At 30.7% G+C, this 26,475-nt stretch overlaps 1 protein-coding gene across 1 annotated transcript in view; it reads right to left on the bottom strand.

Moving 5' to 3' along the window:
• Positions 1-577: 577 nt before the first annotated feature.
• The window catches only part of Sply (Sphingosine-1-phosphate lyase), a 91,835-nt gene continuing 65,937 nt past the window's right edge, over positions 578-26,475 (bottom strand). Inside the window, exons 7-11 of the mRNA XM_075370723.1 lie at positions 18,350-18,485; positions 10,727-10,829; positions 4,351-4,497; positions 3,970-4,090; positions 578-834 (exon numbers count right to left, since the gene is read on the bottom strand). Of these exons, the coding sequence (XP_075226838.1) occupies positions 640-834; positions 3,970-4,090; positions 4,351-4,497; positions 10,727-10,829; positions 18,350-18,485 (702 nt within the window). The 3' untranslated portion in view covers positions 578-639. The remainder of the gene's footprint in view (positions 835-3,969; positions 4,091-4,350; positions 4,498-10,726; positions 10,830-18,349; positions 18,486-26,475) is intronic.

The raw sequence follows: 26,475 nt of genomic DNA, 5'->3' as shown, positions 1-26,475 counted from the left end.
ATTGTTATAGGCATAAATTTTGATATCTATAATGGCATCTAAAATTTCATTTATATGCTATCTAAATCACGGTATTTAAATGCCACCACACATAGCTACATACAAGCTACTGGCTAAACAAACAAAAACTGTTAAGTTACAAATGGGAATTAGGTAAGACTAGTAATACTGTAAACAACTTTTGTTTTTTTTTTATAAATGTGTGGGCACTGTTTAGAAAAATTAAAACAAATACTGATATTGATTGTAAACATAACTTAGTTCCATAAATTGTAACATATTCTAGTGTAAATAAAAGATAGTTTTGAAAAAACACAAAACTCGTTATCAATACCCATACTATTATAAATATTATAATAATAATTATGGGAAAAGATATTTACTGATTTTCTGTAAATTTAATTAGATTCAATGAATTCTTTGGTACATATAAAAATTTACAAAAATACACCACAGATAAACAATACTTATACTACCCTAAAATTAATAAGTGATGATATAAATTCATTTCCATACACAGTTCCTATGGAGTGGTGGAAATCTTAGTCATATGAGTTCAACATAAACATTTTTAATAATATAAAAAAATAAAAATTCCTTTACAACAAAATATTATAACAGCGATGATTATGATTACACTTATGGCAACCGTCTGTAAAACCCATTGGCAGAAGAAGTTTTTATTTTTATGCTACTGTCCTCGTTCATATCAGCAGATGATTGTGATTGTTGCTGTGATGAAGGTGTATAATAATTAGATGATATAAATAGTCTAGTGAAATCACTAACCACTGTTCTATCAGGAATACTTTGTGCCATACCGTAAATTGCCATCTGAAAAAAATGTATATTTTATAAATGAATAACAGGTTTAGGTTATTTATATGATCATAAAAGGATGTGTAGAGACAAAAACAGTAATGAGATGAAAATAAGAATACAAAGAACATAACTGTTGATGCAGAATGTAGTGAACATTTGAGATCAACCGCTAAACTTATGAGGTGGGTCTTTTAAGTGAGGTCTCTTTAAAAAGAGCTGACTATGGCAACGAAGTAGGATCATCCGTGTTTTAATATGATGATGAAATACCCAGCAGTTGGTATATGCTATGCGACTGTAGTATGAAATTGAGTTACCATGCACGCTACAACAGATAATACCAAAGGCTGTAATATGGTTTTATCAGCAATAAAAAACAATGCAGGTGATTTACAGACAACTTTGTGAAACTTATGGACCAAATGTTATGAGGGATAGTAAAGTTAGGTGATGGTATATCTTTTTAAGGAAGGATAAATGAATGTTTGAAAAGAAGATTGTAGCAGTCAACCTGATTGATGAATTACAGAAGAAAATATAAAAATGTATGATTATCAACAATTTAAGGTTTCAGTATTTATTCGCTTACTAATGTTTCATATTCAGTAACTTAAGACACTGTGATGGTTACAAAAACTGTGCACAAGACGAGTAGCAAAAATGTTACTGGATATATACAAATAGAAACATCCGGTTCAAAATAATAAATTAGATTTATCTAATATGGCAGACCATCTAATAAACAATAAAATTCTATTACTGATGTTAACACAGATTTAGAAATTAATAAAGATAACATAAAATTAAATATATTAGAAAAATATTACAACATAAATAAAAAACAAAATTTCAATTTGATAAACCATCAGATAGTGTTTGAGGGAAACGTTCTTATAAGAACTGCCACAGATTGCAGCACTTGTATAGATTAATATACAATTTTCATTATTCTAGTATTTTTATTTTTACATTTTTATCATGCAGTAATGTAATTATTTCAATCATGATGAGGATGCGAGGTCTCACAAAAGTACTTTCATGGAAAAATTAAGGTAATATATGTCTTACCTCAATATTCTTTACTAGGTGGTTTATTTTAATAGAATTTAAATATAATGTAACAGAACAGAGGAATAATATGAATCTTAAAAATATTAATTTCAGTAATATAAATTTAATTTATTTAAATTAAATATTATGCAGCCCATATTTCCTCTGTACATAAATTCTAGCTAATGACAAAATATAAACTTATTCAGCCACTCCTCAAGTACAGAAATAAAGAACACTCTTACATTACTTTTCTCTTTCCATCAAAGCGCTTTCTTCAGTAGTGTTTTTTAAAAATGATTTTTTTTCTCTTTTCAGATTTAAATTTTTAAAATAAAAAATTTTAACTTATCAAAAATGTAAATGTGAAAAGAGAAAAAGAAATTTTTAATAAACATTACTGAAGATAAGATGGGCTTAGGCCCGAAAGCGCTTTAATGTAAAGAGAAAAGTAAGGTAAGAGTGTTCTTTATTTCTGTACTTGAGGAGTGGCTGAATAAGTTTATATTTTGAAATTAGCTCTCTCTCTCTCTCTCTCTCTCTCTCTATATATATATATATATATATATAATTCTGTATTCTTGGTGGTAAATGGTTTTTATACCTTTGTCTTTGAGATGTTAGTACAGAGGGGAATATGGACGAATACAATAACAAAATAATTGTTTTTTCTAGGTTAATACACACATGCGCACACACAAACTAATGAATATATTATAAAAGAAAATTAGAAGGAAAACTGGATTACAGGTATCAATTGAATAGTGCCCACATCCAAAAAAAAATCCATAAATAATATTTAGTAATGTAATTATCAGGTGTGTAAATAGGAAACCGGAATTTTCCCTTAGATGGCCCTAGCTGTAAATGTAGTTACCGCCAAACTGCAACATTGGCGCCATTTTCTTTGACAGCTGACAAAGATTTTCAACTCACAACAATACAAGTTTCATATAACAGCATAGTTTTAATTAGCATTGAACATGTCGAGTTTTATACCTACAAACTACGATTTGCAGAGAGCATTGATTTTCTGTTACCATTTAAAGAAAACTGCTGCAGAATCACATTGAATGCTTGTCAAAGCTTACAGTGAGCAAGCTCTTGGTAAATCACAGTCCTTTGAGTGATTTAAAAAATTCAAAAATGGTGATTTTGATGTGAGAAACGAAGAACGGAGAAGACCACCGAAAAAATTTGAAAACAGCGAATTGCAAGCATTGTTGGATGAGGATGATGCTCAAACGCAATAACAACTTGCGAATCAATTAAATGTAGCACGAGAAGCCGTCTCCATACGTTTGAAAGCCATGGGAAAGATCCAGAAGATGGGAAAATGGGTTCTACATGAACTGAATGAAAGACAGCAAGAAAACTGGAAAACCACTTGTGAAATGTTGCTCGCCAGGTACAAAAGAGTCATTTCTCCATCGAATTGTGATGAAAAGTGGATATATTTTGAGAATCCTAAACATAAAAGATCATGGGCAACTCCAGGCAAACCACCGACTTCGGTTTCAAGACCAAATCACTATGGAAAGAAGATAATGCTCTGTGTTTGGTGGGATCAGAAGAGTGTGATCTATTATGAGCTGCTATAACCTGGTGAAACTGTTAATACTGAACGCTAATGACAACAAAGATCGATTTGAATCAAGCATTGCATGAAAAACGACCAGAATATCAAAAAAGGCAACACAAAATGATTTTGCTTCATGATAATTTACCATCACACACAGCAAAACCGGTCAAGGAAACGATTGAGGTATTCAGTTGGGAAATACTTTCGCATGAGGCTTACTCAGACTTGGCTCCGTCTGACTAGTATTTATTTGCGTCGATAGGACACGCACTTGCTGAGTAGTGCTTTACTTCTTATGAAAATGGTTCAATGACTGGTTTGCCTCAAAAGAGCAATAGTTTTTTTGGCGTGACATTCATAAATTCCCAGAGAGATGGGACAAATGTATAGCAGCGATGGACAATATTTCAAATAAAATATTTTTTATCATTTTCATACAATAAACGTTTATTTTCTATACAAAAATACCGGTTTCATGTTTACACATCTGGTAGACTAGAGAATGCTAAACTCACCTTTCCCATGTCTTTATCATTCGGATTTTTAAGTATCTCATTAACACATTCATTTACATCATTCACAAACATCTCAGCTACACCAGGCTCTGAATGCATATTTGTAATGCAAATATGGATACTGAAACAATAGAACAGATAACAATACGGTAAAATTAGATAATTAGAGGAGCAATCAACATTGATAAGAAAAATTATTAATTTGGGCACCACCTTTAATGAACAAAAAAATTCACACAAACATAATTCAGTCAGTAAGGATGCATAGAGAATCATTATTTCATATCAGTACTTAATTTTTGCTTACGTTATGTTTTTTTTAATTGTAACTTTACAATACCAAACATTGTATAACAATAAAATAGATATTAAAATAGTTACCCGACAGGAAACTGTAATGGATTTAAATTCCAACCCTTTTTGCCCAGTGCTTCAGATAATAAATAAATATGAAATTTATTTGAGCCTATAGCGATAACAGAAGTTTCTGGTTTACCAAATATAAATATACCGTCAATCTTCCTCAATCTGTAAAAACACAAACATAATTTATACAAGTCATATTACCTCCATTTATGAAATGAAAACTAAATAAATTAGTACAGTAAACTTTATTTTATTACAATTAATTTTAAGAAAAAAAGTATAAGTTGATTTTTAATCTAAAACGTTGTAACTCTTCTTGTGGTACATAGTCTGTTTGTGCTGCAAGTGTAAGGCAAAATGATATCAGACAGTACTACATATTATAGTCTGCCCTTTGATACCTAAAACTCTTTAAATTTATGAAGTATTTATGATATATTACTATTATACATTTTTTTATGATTTACTATAATATAAAAATGCATATACTGATATATAATCAAGGGTTAAAAACTAATAAATAAATTTAATAGACATAAATAATACAATTCTAGTAATGCAATAATATTTTACAGTTATACTATCATTTAAAGAAAACCACTGAAAATACATAAAACGTAATACTTTATTAGGTCTACATAACATATTTCATAGTTGTACTGCTGAACCATGTTAATATTATGGAAGAAATTGTAACTTGGCAAAATGCTGAATAAAAAAGTGTAATATTGACAAAAATTATAGTCTAATATGAATTTACCCTATAGTGAACTTTTATTTTCATGATTAATTAATTACAATGATACTATAATTTTACCTACTGGGCCTTCTACATTTCTGTAATGTTCCTAAATCATTTTAATACAATCACATATTTTCTCCTATTTAGTTAATGTACCATAGAAAACTTCTACTGCTAACTTTTAAACCTTACCTAATGAGCAACAAGCAACAACCTAAATTTTTATACCAGTCCATAATAATTCATACCTAATTTGTACTCCTTATTATGGTCTAATCCGATTAAAGAAATATTTTTTGTATGCGGCCAGTCTTGCATAATATATTTATGACTACTTAAATGAATGAGTTTTCACCAAATGTACATTGTGATGCGTTATCTACGATAAAAATTATTCATGTTGGTAAATTTGGTACCGACTTTTCTTTTATCTATTTTGAATAATTAAAAAATTAATTTCCCTTTGTGACCACTGAGAGAATTAGAAGATTCCCATATTATTATGGCATTTTTAATTAACCCCATTTCAATCCTCTCACAAGTGATATTACTTACTGAGACCAAGACCTATTACTTCAGAAACGGGCATTAAAAGTTCCAGCAATAGGTTGTTCAGATTCCCAACCTTCTTGTAAATGAATGCAGAGAAAATATATACACACAATTGGTCTCCATTTTTCCCTAATTTTTTTTATATTCCTAAAATAAGAAAATTTGCAATACTGAAATTTCAATCTTTCAATCTGTACAGATCTATTCTCTTTGTTCTTGAATTACTTTCACTGAACGTATATTATCTTCTTTTAATTTCAAAGTACTTTTAGAAATAAAAAGAATCCAGTTATCCGTCAAAGAGAAGTTATTGTGTGACATATATTGAATTGACTAAATTCACTATACTAATGATTCTCTTTGATGAAATGCCAATTTAGGAGTATATTATTTATTTTTAGGCCCATCAAAAAGCTATCTTCTTGAGCTTCTCTGGTCAAGTAATTTAACAAATGAGGTAGCATTTAACTTGTTTATCTATGCATTACTACACAAGATTATCTTGACATGTACTTAATAAAAAATAAAAAAATGGACAAAATTTATACACACGATAAATGTAAATATAATGACAAAAATTCTACACGTATAACACTCAAACAATAACTACTGTAATATATGTACATGGAGAAATTGTTTCGACACCCCAATATGTAAACTTAGCCTGAAAACGAACTATGTAAAATATACAGTGAAAAAGGGAGCTACTACATAGTCATAAATAATGTGTTATTAAATTGCAAATTGCTGCAAATGTATTAGCACAAGGTATGTCAAACAGGTGAAATTTAATTAGATACAATACATCAAACAACTCTAAAGAGCAATTAAAAATCAGGGATTCTTTTAATACACTATGAGTTAACTGCATTATCATGATAAAGCCTCAAAACGTGCATTACAGTCTTACAAATCGAAGAGCACTCTTTTAATATGCTGTATTTGTACATTTGCTTTTTATATATTTTTTTTAAATAAATAATTGAAAATTGATTATTACTCTCATGGAATCAATTTTATACATTGTTAAATTTTAAGCTACTTTCAAATTAATTAAATTTGTAATCTTGGTCATAATAAATTGCATCTCATAAAATGATAATCTGGCGATCTTGATAGTATATCTGGAATGTCCATAGGAGTAACAATTTGAAAATTAAAAGGCATAACATGAAGTAAATATAAAAATAACAATGACTGAAGCCATGTTAAATAAATTAGTTCCTGTAGATTACCACATTTAAAAAATGCTGCTCACAATTTATTATAGGTTTTAAGTATTCATTACTGGCTACTGCCCATAATATTTGATGGCATTTCAAATTTAGATAAAATTCAATGCCAAATATTTAAATATGTTCTTTTTTTTACACATTGAAATAAAAATGCAACATGTTTTTAAAACTAATGTATAAGATATATTTCAGTCTCACTATCAGCAAAACATCAAATAAATAAATAATGGGAACAGAATCTCCAGTAGCAACACAAAACACCTGGTTGGCAATGATGGTAACATCTAATAAACATTATATAAATGGAAAAAAATCTGACACCTTTACTAAAAGAGAAGGTAAGTAGATAAATAAATCATAACTCTCTGGCCTAAAATATTCCATCAATTGAAAGAATAGGGAGTTTTTTTAGAAATTGTAAGGTTCATATCACATCTCTCTGTGTCATACAACAGTCATTCTCAGATTCATTTATACTACGAGGGTTATTTTTTTTTCAAGGTCTGATCGGTTGCAAAATAAAAACCCGTGCAAAAATCGAATGAACCTTTGCGCATATGTGTTGCGCAGCGTCTCTAGTATGGTCTTCAATCACGCTGCTTCACTTCGTTTAGTTCTGAACACGCAGCTAGCACGTAAACATGTCTACAACAATAGCATCTCCCGCCAAGTGTGAAGTGCGTGCGGTAATTCAATTTCTTCAGGCTGAGGGGTGTAATGCGGCTGAAATTCATAGACGAATAAGTAATGTGTACGGTGTAACTTCAATGAGTAACAGCAAACTGTGACAATGGTGAAGGAACTTTAAAGCAGGACGTACAGACAGATGTTCATGATGCAGGCAGTCAGGGGGAAGCGAGTGTCAACCGATGATCTCGTTGAGCGAGTGGATGAGGCGATTTGAGAAAATCCTCGGTTCACAATTTCTGTATTGAGAGATTCATTTCCTGAAATTCCAAGGTCAGCTCTCTACACCATTGTGAGCGAGAGACTTTAGTACCGCAAACTGTGTGCGAGATGGATTCCCAAGATGCTGTCCAACCATCACAAAACAATGAGAATGGACGCCTACCTAAAGTCTTTCCAGCGCTACCAAAATGAAGGAAAGATTTTTTGAACAAAATTGTCACAGGGTATGAGACATGGGTCCATTTCGAAACTGAAGAAACAAAAGAACAATCCAAACAGTGGATGCATTCTCATTCTCCCAGTAAACCAAAGAAGTTCAAGCGAACCTTCTCAAACAGAAGTGTATGGCTACTGTGTTCTGGGACCGGAATGGAGTTCTCTTGGTGGAATTCATGGAACATGGCACGACCATCACTGCAGCCTCATACTGCGTGACTCTTCAGCATCTACAAAGTGCAATTCAGAATAAGCGAGGAGGAATGTTGTCATCAGGTCTTTCTCCATGACAATGCTCGGCTGCACACTGCAGCTGTAACAAAGAAGCTCAGCGTTTTCGTTGGGAAGTGTTTGATCACCTGCCATACAGCCCGGACTTGGCTCCATCCGATTTTCACCTCTTTGCCCACATGAAACGCTGGCTAGGAGGACAACATTTTGGCACAGACATCGAGCTGCAGACCGGCGTAGAAACATGGCTGAAAACACAGGCGGCTCCATTCTATGACAAGGGTATTGTAAAGTTGGTACCACGCTATGACAAATATCTAAATCGGAGTGGTGACTATGTAGAGAAATAGCGTAACTATGTAAGTACTTGTTACAAATAAAAAATTTTTTATTTTCACTGTGGTTTTAATTTTGTAACCGATCGGACCTTGAAAAAAAAAATAACCCTCGCAAAATATAACATTTAATCACTACTGTAAATAATTATCTGATAAGTTTCAGTAATTTAAATTTCAATAGCAAATGAGTAAATTATACCTATGAAATCTTTAAGATATCTAAAGTATTTTTACTTATTCAGAACTCAAGGTATAAAAGGTAAGCTGTTTTCATCAAGTGGCATCATATATTCAGCTTTATGTCACACAACATCTGTTTTTAATCACAAACAGGATTTTTTTTTTGGGTGAATTTAAAATACTCTGTACTTTACTTTGCAGTTTCATAGAAAGAAAGTTGAAGGTCATCATGTGTTTTTAATCAAGATAATATAATTTCATAAACTACAGAAAACCAGTTATGCTAAAAATTAAATTAACACAATTATTACAAAGATAAAGTATTGCAAACAGCTTTTTATAAATAAATAGTGTTCACTTGTTTAGTTGTTCTACGGTAAGGCCAGATCGATTCCTTCTACTTTAGTACATGTAAAGGATATATTACTGATGTTCCTTTCCCAATTCTACAAACGCACATTATTCTATTTCTTCGAGAAGTCAATTATATTTGCCAATGTACCATACATCTTATTTTGCATCAATAACTAATACACATTTATATTTAGTTGTCCTATCATTAGGAAGGCCATACTCTGTTTTTCTAGTTTAGTACATGTGAAGGGCATGATACTGATGTTCTCTTCCAAACATCTTGGTGCTTCAGAAATACATAACTCACAGCAATAGTAATATTTCACAAAATAAATATCAAATTAAGACTATAGAAACTCACTTTTGAAAGAAAAATTAATCCATAAAAAAACTTTTCTCTTAAGATTTATGCTTTACTTGCCAAGAATTGGAGAAACCTAAGTCTCACTGTTATTCATGCAGGATTCGTATACTTCAAACTATTTTTTCCCTTTAATTACAAAATGGCATCATACTACCACATAATTTTTTATTTTACTTACTTTTTTTAATATTTTATTCAACAAATTATTATTCATGACATTGACGATGTAACATTAATTAACAACAACACATTAATTAACAACAATTAATTTACATCGTGTACCTGAGAGATACAATTTACAGAATCATCATTAATAATTTATTAAAAATTAAATAAAGCAAAACATAAACATGAAATTACACACATAATATTTTGTCTGTAATTTTGAATAGGCTAAATCTATTCCACTTGAACCAGGTTGTTTTCTTTAAATCTACATCTATGAGTATCTGTGTGTTCTACCAGAAAATTTCAGTCGCTTATTTTTTTTCACCTGAACCCAAGTTTATGTATGAATGATCTTAATGAAAGCATTCATTCAACTTTTAATTAATAATAAATCCTTTCCCTCAAAACATTTAAAATTTCTTGTAACGTGAAATATTTTATAAATTTAATAAAATAACATTCTGGATTGTCATTTAATCAGTCACCAGCTGTAGACAGTTCTTTTGATAGCAGTTATTTTCTATTGTCTTATAAGAAGTCATCTTGAAACGGGTTTTTTATTTATTTTTAGTGGCAGAAACTCATTCTGTTATGCTATCACAAAAGCAACAAGCTCACTTTAATCTTTATAAAATATTCTTCACCCGCTTTATAAAAAATCAACTTTGTGATTTGAAAGCAGCCTTTATTTTGCTCACCCTTCTATCATTAGTAGTAAAAATAAAAAACTTTTCATTCTCTTGAATGACAAGCATCCAATGTCAGATTTGCCAGAGAAATGGGAGTAAAGTGGTTTACCATTGTCTTCCTCACCGAACAAATTATACTGATTCCAAATGATAGTCTGCTCTACACAAACAACAATCCCATTCTATTATTCACAATGCAGTTACTCTCAAAGACAGGAACAATGACTACTACCATGTATGCCTCTTACCTATAAAATGTATCGGTTAATGTAAAACAGTAAATTAATTTAGCCTTTTACACAGACACCATCACCAACATTAAACAAAACTTTTCCTGGACACAGCTTCATAAAGTAGAAATATGAGAATCTAAAATAAATGTCATAAAAAATATGTAATTAACAGTTATTTACTCAGTTTCTATGAATTTTGTTGTTTTTATTATCCGAGAGGTGGCTTCCACGTATCCATCTATACCAAAATACATTAACGTTGCCCAACATGCAGCAATTATACCTGCCGATAAGTAAAGTATAAATTAGTAAAATAAATTATAATACATTAAAACTACTAAGACATTCAAAAGAAACATATATAATAATAGATTTTATTTATAAAGTCAATCGACTGGTTTTATATACTTCTTAATTCCTTTTCAATTTTCACTAAACTGAACATACCACACATTTGTATGTCTTCCGATTCAATTTTTTTGAATTTGTACTCAAATTCAATTGTACGCTAACAAATAGATAAAATTGTAATATTATTAAACGTTTTATTGATATTATTAACTTTTCAGAATGCCAATCTAGTACCGTGCTTCTTACTAATAAAATATTGGTTCCTATGGTATCACTGCAGATGCTTACAGTAGGTTAAAGTCATATAGTAATTACCAACTGTAAACATGTAGTTTGAATTTCCTCTTTTTCCAAGTATACTAGACAACAATTTTTTTTGTTACAAGAATGTTAATAGCTGAATCTTACAGTATCTTTGACGGTGATTTCAAATATGCAAGTGGTTTCTTTCTACCAAGCATAGTTTTTTATAATTACCATTTTATGTTACAAGAAAAAAGCATTATGATGGTAGTATAACAATATTATACACACACAATTTCTATATGACCAAAATCGGCTTGTTTTGGACATTCTGGTGTAGTTTGCTGTATTTACATCAGTCTTGAGATCTCACCATTAATCAGCCAACATTCTTGGGTTTTATTTTCTATGGTAGCATGTTTTCACGTTTATTTCCTGGTGAAAGCATTCTCTATGTTCATCACTCACAGCTCCAAAATTTGTAGGGAAAAATTCCAGATAAGAATCAAATTAGTAGATCTTTAGTGATATATTACATCTAAGTGTTTTATAGTTTTTAAACTCTGTTATAAGTTCTTTGTAGTTATCTGCCTAATGGTTTCAAAGTTGTTTACAACTCTTTTAAAAGATTTCCATGTAGCAACCTTCCAGTCATTCAAACTGTCTTCAAATTCAATATCATTCATTAGTTTTCTTATTTGCAGCCCAACAAATATACCTTCATTTATCTTATCACTTATATTATATAACTTGTTTTTTTTAGAAAGTGAAATCCAGTCCCATTACAATTCATTGTTTTAATAAACTTTAATTAAACTAGCTTAATCAGTAGCGCTAAAAGGTAAACTTTTTCAAATTTTACTAGAGCTGGACTCATGACAACCTTCTGTATTAGAATCAACATTTTTCTTTTTGGCCGCTCTTTTTTAACGTAATGATTCTTTCTACCTCTGCTGCCTCACTCCCAAAAGAAGCAAGAAAATTTAGTATACCCAAGTTATAAACAAAGTAACAGTGATATCACTTTCAAGTCTACAAAAATTTTTTTCAAACTGAATCAGATCCAACACAAGTTTCATGTTTTCATATGACTCCTTCATATGAGTTGCATACACTAAAGGGATTGATGGGATACTATTTCCCACATGAAGGACTACTTTCAAACTATGCTTTGAGGGTTCTAAAAAAGACACCATTCAGCAGGCTGGTGGGTATGTCCCAAAGCTTCTAGTAAAGATTCTACATCATTACAGTAAACTAAGTCCTCATATTGGAAGAACAAACATTCAAATTCACACTGCCTGTCATGGAAAGCACTTATTTTAACACCGTGTTATAAAAGATTCCATCCTTTTAGTCACGATTTGAAAATTTCTGCTTCATTTTTGGATGAATTCAGATCACAAACAAGATCATTTAATTCTGATTAATCAGAATCTTTTGAACCACAGAATCAAATTTTCTAAAAAGCCTGGGTTTCCCCTTTGTTCATCATCTGCTAAATTTGCACAACCTTCAACATCAACAGCTTCATCTTGTTTAATTTCCATGGTTCTGGTGGTACTGGAATTGGAAACTGTGGACTGTGATGCACTGGTCTTATAGCAGAGGCAATATAAGGATATTTAACAGTAAGTCTAGTCTTAGCTTATCCATGATATTTTCATTATACAAAAATAGCAGTCCATGATGTGATCCTTCAGTTCTCTCCAAATCATTGAAACTGCAAATGTCATGTGATGAGATCCATTCAACCAACCAATCAACAGTGTTTCACATGAATTGTAACAAATATGAAGAGCTAAGAATAATGAATTGCATTAATTAAAAATTAAAAAATTTCTTTTACAGAAACATTACTCTGTCAATGAAATCGATAAATACTATAATTTAAACAGAATTTTAATGAGTATGTAAACTTCTCCATTAAATAAGTATGTAAATAAATGCTCAGATTATTTATACCTTTTGAATTGACTTCTTTATTTTACAGTTATTTATACAGTACAAGGTGGTCTGAAAATTTATCGGCCTCATCCATAGATCACAGCACTAGTTGCATGATTTTTCCCTGCATATTGGTACAACTTTTAGAAGGCACCGTGCAAAATTAAAAGTCATTTCATCCAACAATTAGCTGTAGGCAACCCTCTGAATTGGTTGCAGTGCGTGTGTTGTTGGAAATTGAGAAAATCGAGCATCGTGCAGTGATAAAATTCTTCTTAAAAGAAGGTTTGATGCTGACCAGAATTCATTTGAGGATCGTAAATGTGTATCTTTTCCTTCAATTAACATCATAAAATAATGTGCAACCGAGTTTAAACAAGGCCATGAAAGCATCCAAGATGATCCACGTGAAGGATGTCTGGAAAGTGCAACCGCACCATAAATCATCAAAAAAGTGGACAATATGATTTTGGAATAATTCGGCGAATTACAATTGCTAAGACTGTAGGGATTTCAAAAAAAGGTTTATGCAAGATGGGTGCTGCACATGCTCATGATGGATTAAAAACGTATTTACATGACATGACACTTTCTGACAGTACTTGGCACATTTTACAAAAAAAACAAGTGTGATTTTCTGTATTGATATGTGACAATGAATGAAACATGGATTCACCATTACACACCAGAATTGAAACAACAATCCTTGCAGTGGACAGAAGCCGGTTCTTCAGCTCCGAAGAAGGTGAAGATGGTGCCATAGGCAGGAAATGTCATGACATTAGTTTTTTGTTATGCGAAAGGAATTCTGTTAATCGACTATCTTGAAAAAAGTAAAACAATAACTAGAGAATACTATTCTAACCTTCTAATGAAACTGGATACAAAAAAAAATCACTTTCCATCAGGACAACACATCTGCCCATAAAAGTGGCTTGACGATGAGAAAATTGAAAGATTTTAACTATGAAGTGCTAGAACATCCACCCTAATCCTCAGATTTGGTTTCCTTGGATTTCCATCTCTTCCCAAAACTCAAAGTCTTCCTCGATGGTCAGCACTTTTCATCCAATCAAGAAGCAAGTGTGGCTGTAGATAGGTACTTTGCAGCACTTTTGGAGAAATACAACAGAGAGAGAGGATAATGGTGCTGGAACACCACTGGATGAAAGGCATTAATATTAAAGAAGATTATGTTTAATAATAAAGACTTTTTGAAAATATAAATTCTCATTTTCACTATCAGGACAAGAACTTTTCAGACCACCTACCTTCACACATTTAATTTACTACTACTTCATGTTAATGTTTTATTTCAATATACTATGTTATGTTACATAACATAATAAATTTAGAATATAAGTTATATTATTTTAATAATATATATTTTTTTAATAATTATGTTGCTTTAATTACGACTTTGATTTCATGAAGTTTAATATACGGACTTCAACCACACTATTTTTTTACTTTAAAATTAATTGAATATTTTGTGACTATTCCAGTTTCAGGTTTACCACAATTTTCCCTGACTGATCCGGATAAATATTAGAACAGTTCCATTCTCTATACACGATTTCATCCCTGATGTAATTTACATATTTTATTACATACTGATCAGAATTTATTATTATAATGGTGAGACAATAAAACTGTTAATTTAACAAATTAATAATATTCTTACTTATGCACGTAAAAAAAAAATGTTTACACAAATTTAGTAGCAGCTTATTTCAAAGCATTTAACTTTACCTTAAAATATTCCATATTCTAAACACTGCATCTCAAAGGTGTTCACAATTTCCATTCACAAGTTTTCTTTTAATGATTTTTTCAAGTTGGGTTTTTATGACAAATATTTTCTTTGAGTTCTTCATCCTCTCAAAGAGGATGAATATCCCCACCTCTCAAGTTGTGAATAATTGAACAACCTCACAAAAAAATACATATTGAAATTTGCCTTGTGGGCCAAGAAATATCATCTGGAGTTAATTTTCTATATATAATCATTTAATTCATTCATTAACCACTTAGCTGTCCAATCGTTCACTCCACCTGTTGAAACCATGTGACTGGGTTGATTTCAGGTTTCTTAACAATTTGGGAGACTGTTCTTCAATTTTTCAAATAAATAGCTCAGATATGATAACAGCATTCCCCTGATTACACTCATAAATATATGTACCACATATTACAGAGCTTGATACTCAACAATGTACAATGACTCTATCACTATACAACACTCCTTGATACATTTGTCATGCTAACCACTTGGTACTACATGTTTCATTTATTCACAAATTAACATAAGGGATGCGCTTCATCCCTCATTAACTTACTGTGAATAATTTCTTTGTAAACATTTACAAGATTCAAAAGTCAACAGCAAAATATTATGCAGTTAACTGTATCAGTATCATTTAAAGCATGCAATACTTCAATATTGTATGGGTAACTCTTTGAACACAAGTGTTTAATAAAACAAGTAAAAGTACATGATGATGGGCAAAATATTTAGGGCTATATACCACTATAAATAATTCTTATGATGTTTTCATGTGTATGTATATTTCTTTGTTTGCCAGGAATCTTGTAGTTCAACAGCAAACCAGTTTTTTTTTAATTCTGCATCCAAATCTAAATGACACTGACAGAAAGCACCATGTAATTTTAGTAAACACTGAAATTGCATCAAAATAAATGGCAACGCCTTTTTATAGAACGCTTTTGTTGTGCATGTTATGTATTCACCTATTCAATACTACACCTTTACTAACTGCAATAGAAGGAAGAATCTATTGTTATCAAACATACCCAAATGTTCCTACACTTAGCCAAAAGGCCGAGAAGCATTACCTAAATGTTCCTAGGAAAAAGTATCTTTATTATTTGTTTCAATGACTCCCTCATTATTAAAAACCTTACATAGCTTCATTTAGAAGATGAAGCCAAACCAAATTATTTTTGAGAAAGTTTGATAATCAAGTCAGGTAAAGAACTACAAAAAAAAACAAAAAAAAAAACAGTAAAAACCAATATAGAATGAAAACTAAGAAATAACATACAGCTGGCTTCATCTCCATCACACAAATACAATTGGAAAAAGCCAGGCGATACTGCAAGGTATCAGATAGATTATATCATAGTTAAGCAAAGATTTAGAAATCAACTTGTCGACTGCAAAACTTACCCTAAAGCAGACATTGATAGCGACCATAATTTAGTGATAATGGAATGTAGATTGGGGTTTAAAAACTTGAAGAAAAGGTGTCAGATGAATCGGTGGAATTTAGAGAAGCTTGAGGAAGAGGTGGTAAAGAAGATTTTTGCACTCAAAAATATTCTTTACCTCTGAGGACATCGCAAGAGGTCTGAGTAAAAGGTAGAAAATGTAGAAGAAGAATGGGAGAATGTTAAACAGTTAATTCTTAAATCAGCAGAAGCGAACTTAGGCGGAACAAAGAGAACCGGTAGAAAACCTTGGGTTTTAGATGATATATGGGTTTTAGCTGATGGATGAACGTAGAAAATATAAGAATGCTAGTGATGAAGAAAGTAAAAGGAACTATCGACAATTAAGAAATACTATAAACAAGAAGTGCATACTAGCGAAAGAAGAGTGGATTAAAGAAAAGTGTTCAAAAGTGGAAAGAGAAATGAACATTGGTAAAATAGACGGAGCATACAGGAAAGTTAAGGAAAATTTTGGGGTACATAAATTAAAATCCAATAATGTATTAAACAAAGATGGTATACCGATTTCTAATACAAAAGGTAAAGTCGATAGGTGGGAGTAAAAAGGAGTTAGAAGAAACAATGAATGGCATGGATGAAGTCCAACACAAGAACTACCGCATGAAAATAAACAAGAACAAAACAAAAGTAATGAAATGTAGTAGAAATAAACAAAGATGGACCACTGAATGTGAAAATAGGAGGAGAAAAGATTATGGAGGTAGAAGAATTTTGTTATTTGGGAAGTAGAATTACTAAAGATGGACGAAGCAGGAGCGATATAAAATGCCAAAAAGCACAGGCGAAACGAGCCTTCAGTAAGAAATATAATTCATTTACATCAAAAATTAATTTAAATGTCAGGAAAAGATTTTTGAAAGTATATGTTTGGAGTGTCACTTTATATCGAAGTGAAACTTGGACGATCGGAGTATCTGAGAAGAAAAGATTAGAAGCTTCTGAAATGTGGTGGAAGAATGTTAAAAATCAGATGGGTGGATAAAGTGACAAATGAATAAGTGTTGCGGCAAATAGATGAAGAAAGAAGCATTTGGAAAAATATAGCTAAAAGAAGAGACAGACTTATAGGCCATATATTAAGGCATCCTGGAATAGTCGCTTTAATATTGGAAGGACAGGTAGAAGGAAAAAATTGTGTCGGCAGGCAATGTTTAGAATATGTAAAACAAATTCTTAGGGATGTAGGATGTAGGGGGTATACCAAAATGAAATGACTAGCACTAGATAGGGAATCTTGGAGAGCTGCATCAAACCAGTCAAATGACTGAAGACAAAAAAAAATCATTTATTTTACAAATTTAAAAAATTTTAGTTTTTCACATTCAAAAATTCCTAAACCACATTTTTATTCAAATACCTGACATAAACAATGGTCTTTAAACCTGTATTTTTAAAAAAAGCATTAAATGAAGAAATTCAAATAAAAAACTAAAACAAAAAAAATAAACAAATTATGTTATCTGATTTTCACAAAATTTATTTAAATCATGATGGTTGTTTCAGTATTCAGTACTTTTCTTAGATGTACAAACAGAATTCTGTTCTTACATCTGTATATTCTGTTCATATATGTCTGAGGAATATACTGTGTATCGAAATAGCTGTTGGGATTTTTTAAATAAATTTTGTGAAAATTACATATGTTGTTTATTTTCTTTTTGTTACGATTGATTTTCATCAAGTAACAGCTTCATCCAGCCATTATTTAAAAAACTAAAAAATTAATTTTGAACACCTTAAAAATGGTATAACCAACAATACCAGCCGTATACTTACAAAAGAGAATAAAGTATCTCAAAATTACTATATTTTACTGCTTCAGTTGAAAGAAAAGAGAACTAAATAGCAAAGAACAAGTCATAAAATATTTTAAAATATATTCAAGAAAAAAAAATCTATGTTAAAATAGAACATATTTAATATGTCATTTAGACAAGAGAACATTTCAACAACATTATACTAAATAAACTGGTAAGCTTAAAAGTGTGAGGTGATGAAATTACTTACCACCGGCCCTGGAACCATTAACAGTAGGTGAACCGTACACACCTCCTGGCCAATCAGTAGTAACACAAAATTGGTGCAACCTGTATTTGAAGTCCGAATACAATATTACAGATGAACCTTTTGGTGCAAAGCCATACTGCAATAATTAATAAACACATTTATCATCAACTGCTCGTAAAAAAACTAATATTTAAAATAAAAATTTTATTAATAATTAATATTCGTTAATTATGGTATTACAGGGGAGAGGTCTTGAGTAAGAATGCAAAACTGCAACCCATTATAACTTTCCACAACTGCAAAACCTTATACTGAAGCAGCCTGGAAACTGAAAACTTTGAAATGATAAAATAATACACCAATTCCCATAGATCACTAGATTTAAACAATCCAAGGTGCAATTTCATTATATGAAAATATAATGATGACAGTAACAATACCATTTAAGAGATATGCAAATAAAAAAAATACAGAAAATAATTAGTTACTAAATTAAAAAAAAAACAAAGAAAAACTGTGAATTTCATCAAAGTAATTTAAAATTAGGCTAACAGAAGTGAAATTTTTCATTATCGGATTTGAATGATATAAAAATGTGAATTTTTGAAAAACAAATTATACCTGAGTCAACATTAATAATGAACATTTGAGACAAAAACCTTTGCTCGGTATCTGTCTCCATTGTTATAAGTTAACTGGCTAATGTTTTACAGAAATCTGTTCATAAGTGGTAGCAGAAGTACATAATAAAAGATTTTCTATTAATAAAAATTACAATTATATATATTAATTTTTATATATACAAAAATTGATTGAAATTCAATTTTTTCAATAGGACCAATCATTTCAATGATCAGAATCATTTTTAAAAATAATCAACCATCATCAATTGAATGATTTTCAATCATATATATATATATTATATTAAATATAAATCACCAAAATACAGTAATCAGATAAGTTAAAAGTACAATATTAATTTCCAATATCCAGTTTTCACGATATCCTGCATCGATTACATTAAAACATATTCTTTTAATAATTTATTTTATTTGAAATTATGTTTTCTATTTGTCCTGCACTGGCAAGCAAAATTTACATATATGTTCATAATATCACTCAAAATTTCAAAATAGAAAATACAATTTCGAATAAAATGACACAATATTAAAAGAATATACATTTTAATGTAATAGATACAGAATTTAATGCAAAGTGAAGATGTGAGATACCGTGAAAACCTATTACTGGAAATTTATCTTATCTAATTACTGTGTGTTTTGGTGGTTTTTTTTTGTCTTCCGTCATTTGACTGGTTTGATGCAGCTCTCCAAGATTCCCAATCTAGTACCAGTTGTTTCATTTCAGTACCCCTTACATCCTACATCCCTAACAATTTGTTTTACATATTACAATATTACAAACATTGCCTACCAGCACAATTTTTCCCATCTACCTGTCCCTCCAATATCAAGGTGACTGACTATTCCAGGATATCTTAATATGTGGTCTATAAGTCTGTCTCTTCCTTTAACTACATTTTTCCAAATCCTTCTTTCTTCATAAATTTGCTGCAACACCACTTCATTTGTCACTTTATCCACCCATCTGATTTTTAACATTCTCCTATAGCATCGCATTTCAAAAGCTTCCAGTTTTTTCTTCTCAGGTACTCTGATCGTCCAGTTTCACTTCCATAAAAAGCTACGCTCCAAACAACTTTCAATAATGTTTTCTTGATGTTTAATTAATTTGGTGGTTTATATTTCATATAATATTAAATTTTATTAACACAGTGGTCAATACGTTAACAAATTATTTTTATATGTATATGAATTTTTTATCGCATTCTTTACCGCAGAAAGGGTACATATTAATTTTTTGTTAATATTATCTATCTAAAGCAGTGGCGTAGCATGGGTATCAGCCACCCGGGAAAATTTGTCGCCCTTTATTTAGGTACTTAAATTGAAAAGCCTCCAAAATTTACAGAAATTCTAAAGAACTTTTCGGTAAGAATAAATCTGTTACTGTGTATTGTACAGGGTACAAATACAGAAGTCATGTATGTATGTTTTAAATATAAGAAATACATTTGTTACAAAAGTTCTTACATGTATGTCACTTATTGATATATACACAACAATTATGATATGCATCAACAAGATTAAGTTATTATAATATAAAATTAATAACAAAATTTTTAGACAAAGTTCAATAATTTAACAATCACAAATCAGAACATTCACTTAAAGAAAATCATGAATTGAGGTTAAATGAGTCAATGTGAATTGGGTGACTGATGTTGCAGGTGTTATTGACAACATTGAACTCTATTATATGAAAGAATTACGTCATTAGAGCAAGCGAGATGGCTACACTCACTTAAAGAAAGGGGATTCCCTGGTTCTGTCACAGATTAAATAATAAAAAGTTCCATGTTCATTTTAATCGGTCCAAATTGTAGGTATGACAAAAATATGAAAAGAAATAGTTCAAAGTTTTAGTTCAGATTACAAGATATTATTTATTATGAAATTACGCTGCCTCCAAAAGGTGCTGCCCATGGTAGCCGCCCCCACCGCCCACGCTATGCTATGCCTCTGATCTTTAATTATATTATCTATCATATAGCTTTAATTCAACTAAATCGGTCGAGATATACAAGTGGCACTAGAGCAGAGCTGCTTTGTTTGAGAGAAATAAAGTTCCACTGTATAAGCCATTTCCTACAGTGAAGAGAGGGTAGGTGTCCTCTGTCACCTATGGTGAATATAAGGGGACAGAGATGTTTTACTTCACAGAAACATAGTCCTAGAGGAGTATGTTTCCTACGGTGAACAGATGGGAAGTGTAGGGCTGAATATCCTATGCATTTTGGTGACCTAGTGAGCTGATAACCCCAGATCAGATCCCAATAAATTCAGAGAACAGGTAAGAAAGTAAGAACACAAAAACTCTTAACGTTAAAAAGAAAAAACATTCACGTTCCTTATAATCTGTAGCAAGATCAAGATAATAATTATCCCAGAATTTCTGTAAAAATAAGAAACCCGAGAACTCACAAATTAAGAGTAGTACAGGAATGAAGCAGAAGAAATGAGATTAAGGAATTTTTTGTCACTGTCAGGGACAAGAGAGAAATGAGGTACTATGCTACTGTTCTATACAAGCAAGACCGGTATGAACACATTCTAGAGATAACTGAATCCAGAGGGACATTCAAGAGCTGCCCGTACAGAAAACAAATAATGTTTAAAAAACTTTATTCATAGCTTATTTATTATTCTGGGTGTAACTTTTTTCAAATCATTCCTGTGCATCATTACTGCCAGTTTCCATTCAAAATAATGCGATTTGGTTTCCACCTTGTACCCGCAAATCCTCATTTCATCGCCGGTTGTAAAGATTCAAAATATTTCCATTTGACTAATCTACAAACTTCTGATCGAATACAGGGCATTTTTCATTCAGTCAGTAGCCAAAACACAAATTTTGCTGAAATATAATGAATGTAAAGTCTATTTTCAAAATCAAACAAAGTGAAAACTCCCTAGAAAGTTGATCGATGATTTTCCCTGATAACAAATAAGCGCTTTTTCAACTCGGTCATCACCAGTTAATGGTGATAACTAGCCATTTTTTTTGACTAATTTTAATATATTAAACCATTAATAACCCTGTGAATGGCTCACCTATTTCTCTCTATAACCCTGACATAACATTCATTAAATTTCAGTAGCTTAACAAACCTAAACGCATAAAAATAGCCTTGATGTTTTTTATAAGAAAAATAATGAAAAATACCAAATATAACCTTATTCTAGTCGAGATGAAACAAAACTAATAATGTTAACATTATACATGTCTTGTGAGAGAGACTAAAAACCCCACAAAAAAAACACCAAGACATTGATGGCACTGCATCATCTCACTAGGGTTTCTACTAGAGTACTAGAGTATGTTTGCTTGTGAACAGTAATAGTATGAATTTTAAAGTCTTAAAAAATTAATTTTCCTGCACACGATATATAATAAAGCTGACTACAACATGCTTCAACAGTTAACATGATTCTACAGTTTAAAGTTAAAAAAAAAAAATTGAAATTGAAAAAATTAGTAAAAGCCAAAGAACAGAAATTTTTACAAAATATTTGGTCTAAAAAGGTGAAATGCAAAGGATCTTGAAATCAGTTGTTCTAGAAAGTTACAGAAATGAAAGAAAAAAAAACTGGTAATAATTGTATAAATCATCCATTTTTACCTAAACTATTAATAACTGTGCTTTGAAAAATCATATTTTTCATTTGCAGAATTAGTTTTAATCACAGACTACTTAAAATTTCATAACAAATAATAAAATAAAATTCCCTCTTCTCAAGTGTATTAAAAAATATTCCATAAACCTGTTATCTAGGCTGTATTATTATGAAAGTGGTATTTTACTCTCTATGAAATGATTTATGAATTAAATGGGTTTTTATTACAGATAGCTTGCTGAAGCAGGTACGGGAAAATCTCTTGTTTGTTAGCCCTAATTCCTTCCTGTCTCTCTTTTAATAGATAAATTAATCAAAGTGTGATTTTTGTCAAATGATTTTTACTTTCTTATACAGAGTTTCAATATTTTTTATGGTGAATTTTACCGGTCTTTTTTATTGTTAAAGTGGCACGCTTCAATTACACAGAGTGAGCCAAAAGATATGCGACCCGATAAATAATATTCTTCAAAAATCTTTATTAACGTAATATACTCTACTGTATTTTGTAGGCGAACGAAAAGTATATTTATATTTTTTTTTTTTTTTCATAATAGATCCTGGAAATGTCTTCCATCTGCTGCTACACACGCCTCAACATGTTTCTTCATATTAGTTACTACTTTTCAGACGGTCACTGCACTTATGTAGGATATTTTGTCTTCAATTTTACGCTTTAGTCGGTTGATTGTATGAGAGTTATAGGCGTTATCCTTCAGATGTCCCCTAAGAAAGAATTTGGGGGGAGTTAAATCTGGCAATCTAGGTGGCCACAGTAGACGAGAAACGATGTGTTCCCCGAAGAATTCATGCGACATTATCATTGTGTGTGCTACTACACCGTCTTGCTGCAGCCAGCAGTCTTGTCCATTGACCATTAACAGTGCAACAAATCGCATGATGATGTCCTGGTAACGTTTCAGCTGTTATCGTTTCCGTGAAAAAGACTGGGCCTACAATTCTTTTCCACAAAATTGCACACAAACTCCAACTTTCTGTGAATGTAACAAGATCTCGTGGAAAATGCGAGGGTTTTCTGAACTCCAGTATCGTTCTCGCCGTTTACATAACCGATTAGGTGAAATCACGCTTTATCAGAGTAAAGAACATACTCCAATGATCAAACACTGTTGTAAATAAAATGTAGAAACCGTTGACAGTAATGTAGTCTTTTTCCCCTATCGGGTTCTCAAAGCTCATGCACAACGTGAATGCGATACAAATGGAGTTTCTGCTTTTTTGTGGCTTTGCAAACGCTACCGTAAGACATTCCGGTTTGTTGACGCAGTTTTCGTATCGACTTTCTTGAACATCACCGGTTTTTCTAAATGAGCAACTACACTTAAACCTGTTGATTTATTAGGCACCTGTGATTCAGGAAAAGGTACTCGGCATTCTTCCTGATATTTTAAGAATGACTGTGATTTAAAGTAACTTTCAAAAATAAATGCTTGTTTGAGCCTGGGAGAAACGCATGTTCGTCTGTTCACAGATTATTCACCGTTGCCATCAAACTAGAAGGAAATTACTTGGCTATCGTTTCTTTTGGCTCACTCCATATATGACGGTTCTTTTACATTTAAGCTGAGCTTTGTTTATGATCATTCCATCCCATACAACACCTGTACGAATTAGTATTTCTAAAATTTTGATGTTTTATTGAAATAAACTTCATATTTAAATCATAAATCATACGCTGTTTTTTTTTTTTTTTAATTTAAGTTTACTAAATTTTCTCAAGGAAAGTTTAAGGGGACATTAGAAAATTTATATTAAAAGTATTTTTTGAACTGTACATGATTAATCTACTTATACAGAGTCCGGCAGCGAAGATATTTGAAGATATATATATATATATATATATATATATATAAATAACTTGATCCACCAAGTACACAATAAAATTAAATTTGGTAGGATGACACTTACCTTATATCATTATATATACACAAGAGTACTTTCACGATTTTCTTGCATCTTCAGTTTACAATTTTTTAATTGTTTGTGTATAATTACATATTATAAATACACAACATTGACAAAATAAAATCTTGATAAATACAATAAAACAGAGTTTGTTAAAACTTTGGATGTAAACTTTTAAAATCAATTCAAATCAAAACAAAATTAAAATTAAAAACAAAAAATTTTAATTTAAAATATAAGATTTAAAATCAAAATTATAATTAAAAGTTAAAAATTCCTTACATACGAGTAAATATGATGTCAAATAATAAAAATATTAATAAAAAGTTAAATGTAAAAAAAGAATAAATATAGATATAAAGGCTGTAATAGATAGCAGCACTATCAAATATTGTTAATATAATTATAGTTTAATTTCTTAATTTTAGTTTAATCTATTTAAAATCTTACAAAGTAATCTAATATTGGCTAGCCAAACCACACACACATATTTATTCTTTTTTAACATATTTATCATTTTAACTTTTAATTAATATTTTTATTACTAAACGACATATTTATAAATGAAATTTTTAACTGCACAAATACAATGGATATAATTCTTCATAACCCTTAACAAACATCCTATAGTGATCTATTCAAACCTACCTACACACACAAACCACAAAAGGAAAGGATAAAAGGAAGGGTACAATGGTTAGAGAGGAAAAGAAGAGCCTGTAGAAGATTAAAAAAAATTCCACCTGAAGGAATTCTTCCTCCAGACCATGAGCAATCATTCTGTCCACAATTACTCAGGAGACAAGGACATCTTTACTCAAAATGTTAATAACATATTACATCAATGATTTCACACTGAATTACTCAAATACAGCATAAAATGCAAAAAACTGCTTTTTTTCCATAAACTAAGACATGTGAAAACCCCCACCTGTACCAGGTGATAATATATTTAGAAATATTTATGTATAAATATAAAATTATAAATTGTTTGGGCAGATTAAAATGAAGGATTAATAATTTTAGTTGGCTGTTAATCAATGTCAGTATATTAAGGAAGATTGTTTCCAGCAAATAATTTAAAAACAAAATTTGTTCAATAAAAAAAAAAAAAAATGGATTCTTTAGTCTTCTCTGTTGGACCCTACATTAAAATAAATCTACTCTTTGAACCACACAAACTGAACTTACCAATACTGAAATGTTATTGAGTTCAATTGTGCTTTTGAGCCCACTTTCCTAGGACTTTCAGAGCTTATAAGATTTTTTACAACTGCAAGTTTTTCCTTATGCTGACCTAGTCGAGCAGCACATGATGTAAATAGGTGATTACACAGATTTATGAACCATGCCTGATGTTACTTAACTTTGGCAATCTGAAAATAACCGGTATGTTAACACGACTGCAAACTACTGAAATACCACTCCAAAAACTAATTTAAATCCAACTAAAAGTATTATTTTTCAGCAACAAAAAAGTAAAATAGAGCATTTTCCCCCGCTGTTATATATATTAAATAAATAAAATTAACCACAAAAATTGTAAATAATGTTTTCTCATGACTACAGATAATTTTAAAACATAGAACAAACCATAATAAAATAAACATTATATGTAAAGTAGCTAGAATTGCATCTATACATATCAGGTCAACTTAATGAATATAACTAAATACAGGTCTATTATACTCATAAAATCTTACTATTGTATAAAGGGAATGGATGAGTTCAATATACTATTGCGGCTACAATGGCATACACTTATAAATTAACACACGCATGTAACTGACTAACCGTGAATAATATTTAGTTTACAGATTAGTAAGAATGAAAAATCTAAATTTTCTAGCTTAAAAAGCTAATAAAAATAAATTCATTTCGTAATATTCTACCGACCTGCAATAAAAATGCAGGACCAAAATTATAAAACAAATGGCACTC

Source organism: Lycorma delicatula, chromosome 7 (genome assembly GCF_047948215.1).
Source record: "Lycorma delicatula isolate Av1 chromosome 7, ASM4794821v1, whole genome shotgun sequence".
NCBI lineage: Eukaryota > Metazoa > Arthropoda > Insecta > Hemiptera > Fulgoridae > Lycorma > Lycorma delicatula.
This window is presented reverse-complemented; position numbering and strand designations above follow the sequence as displayed.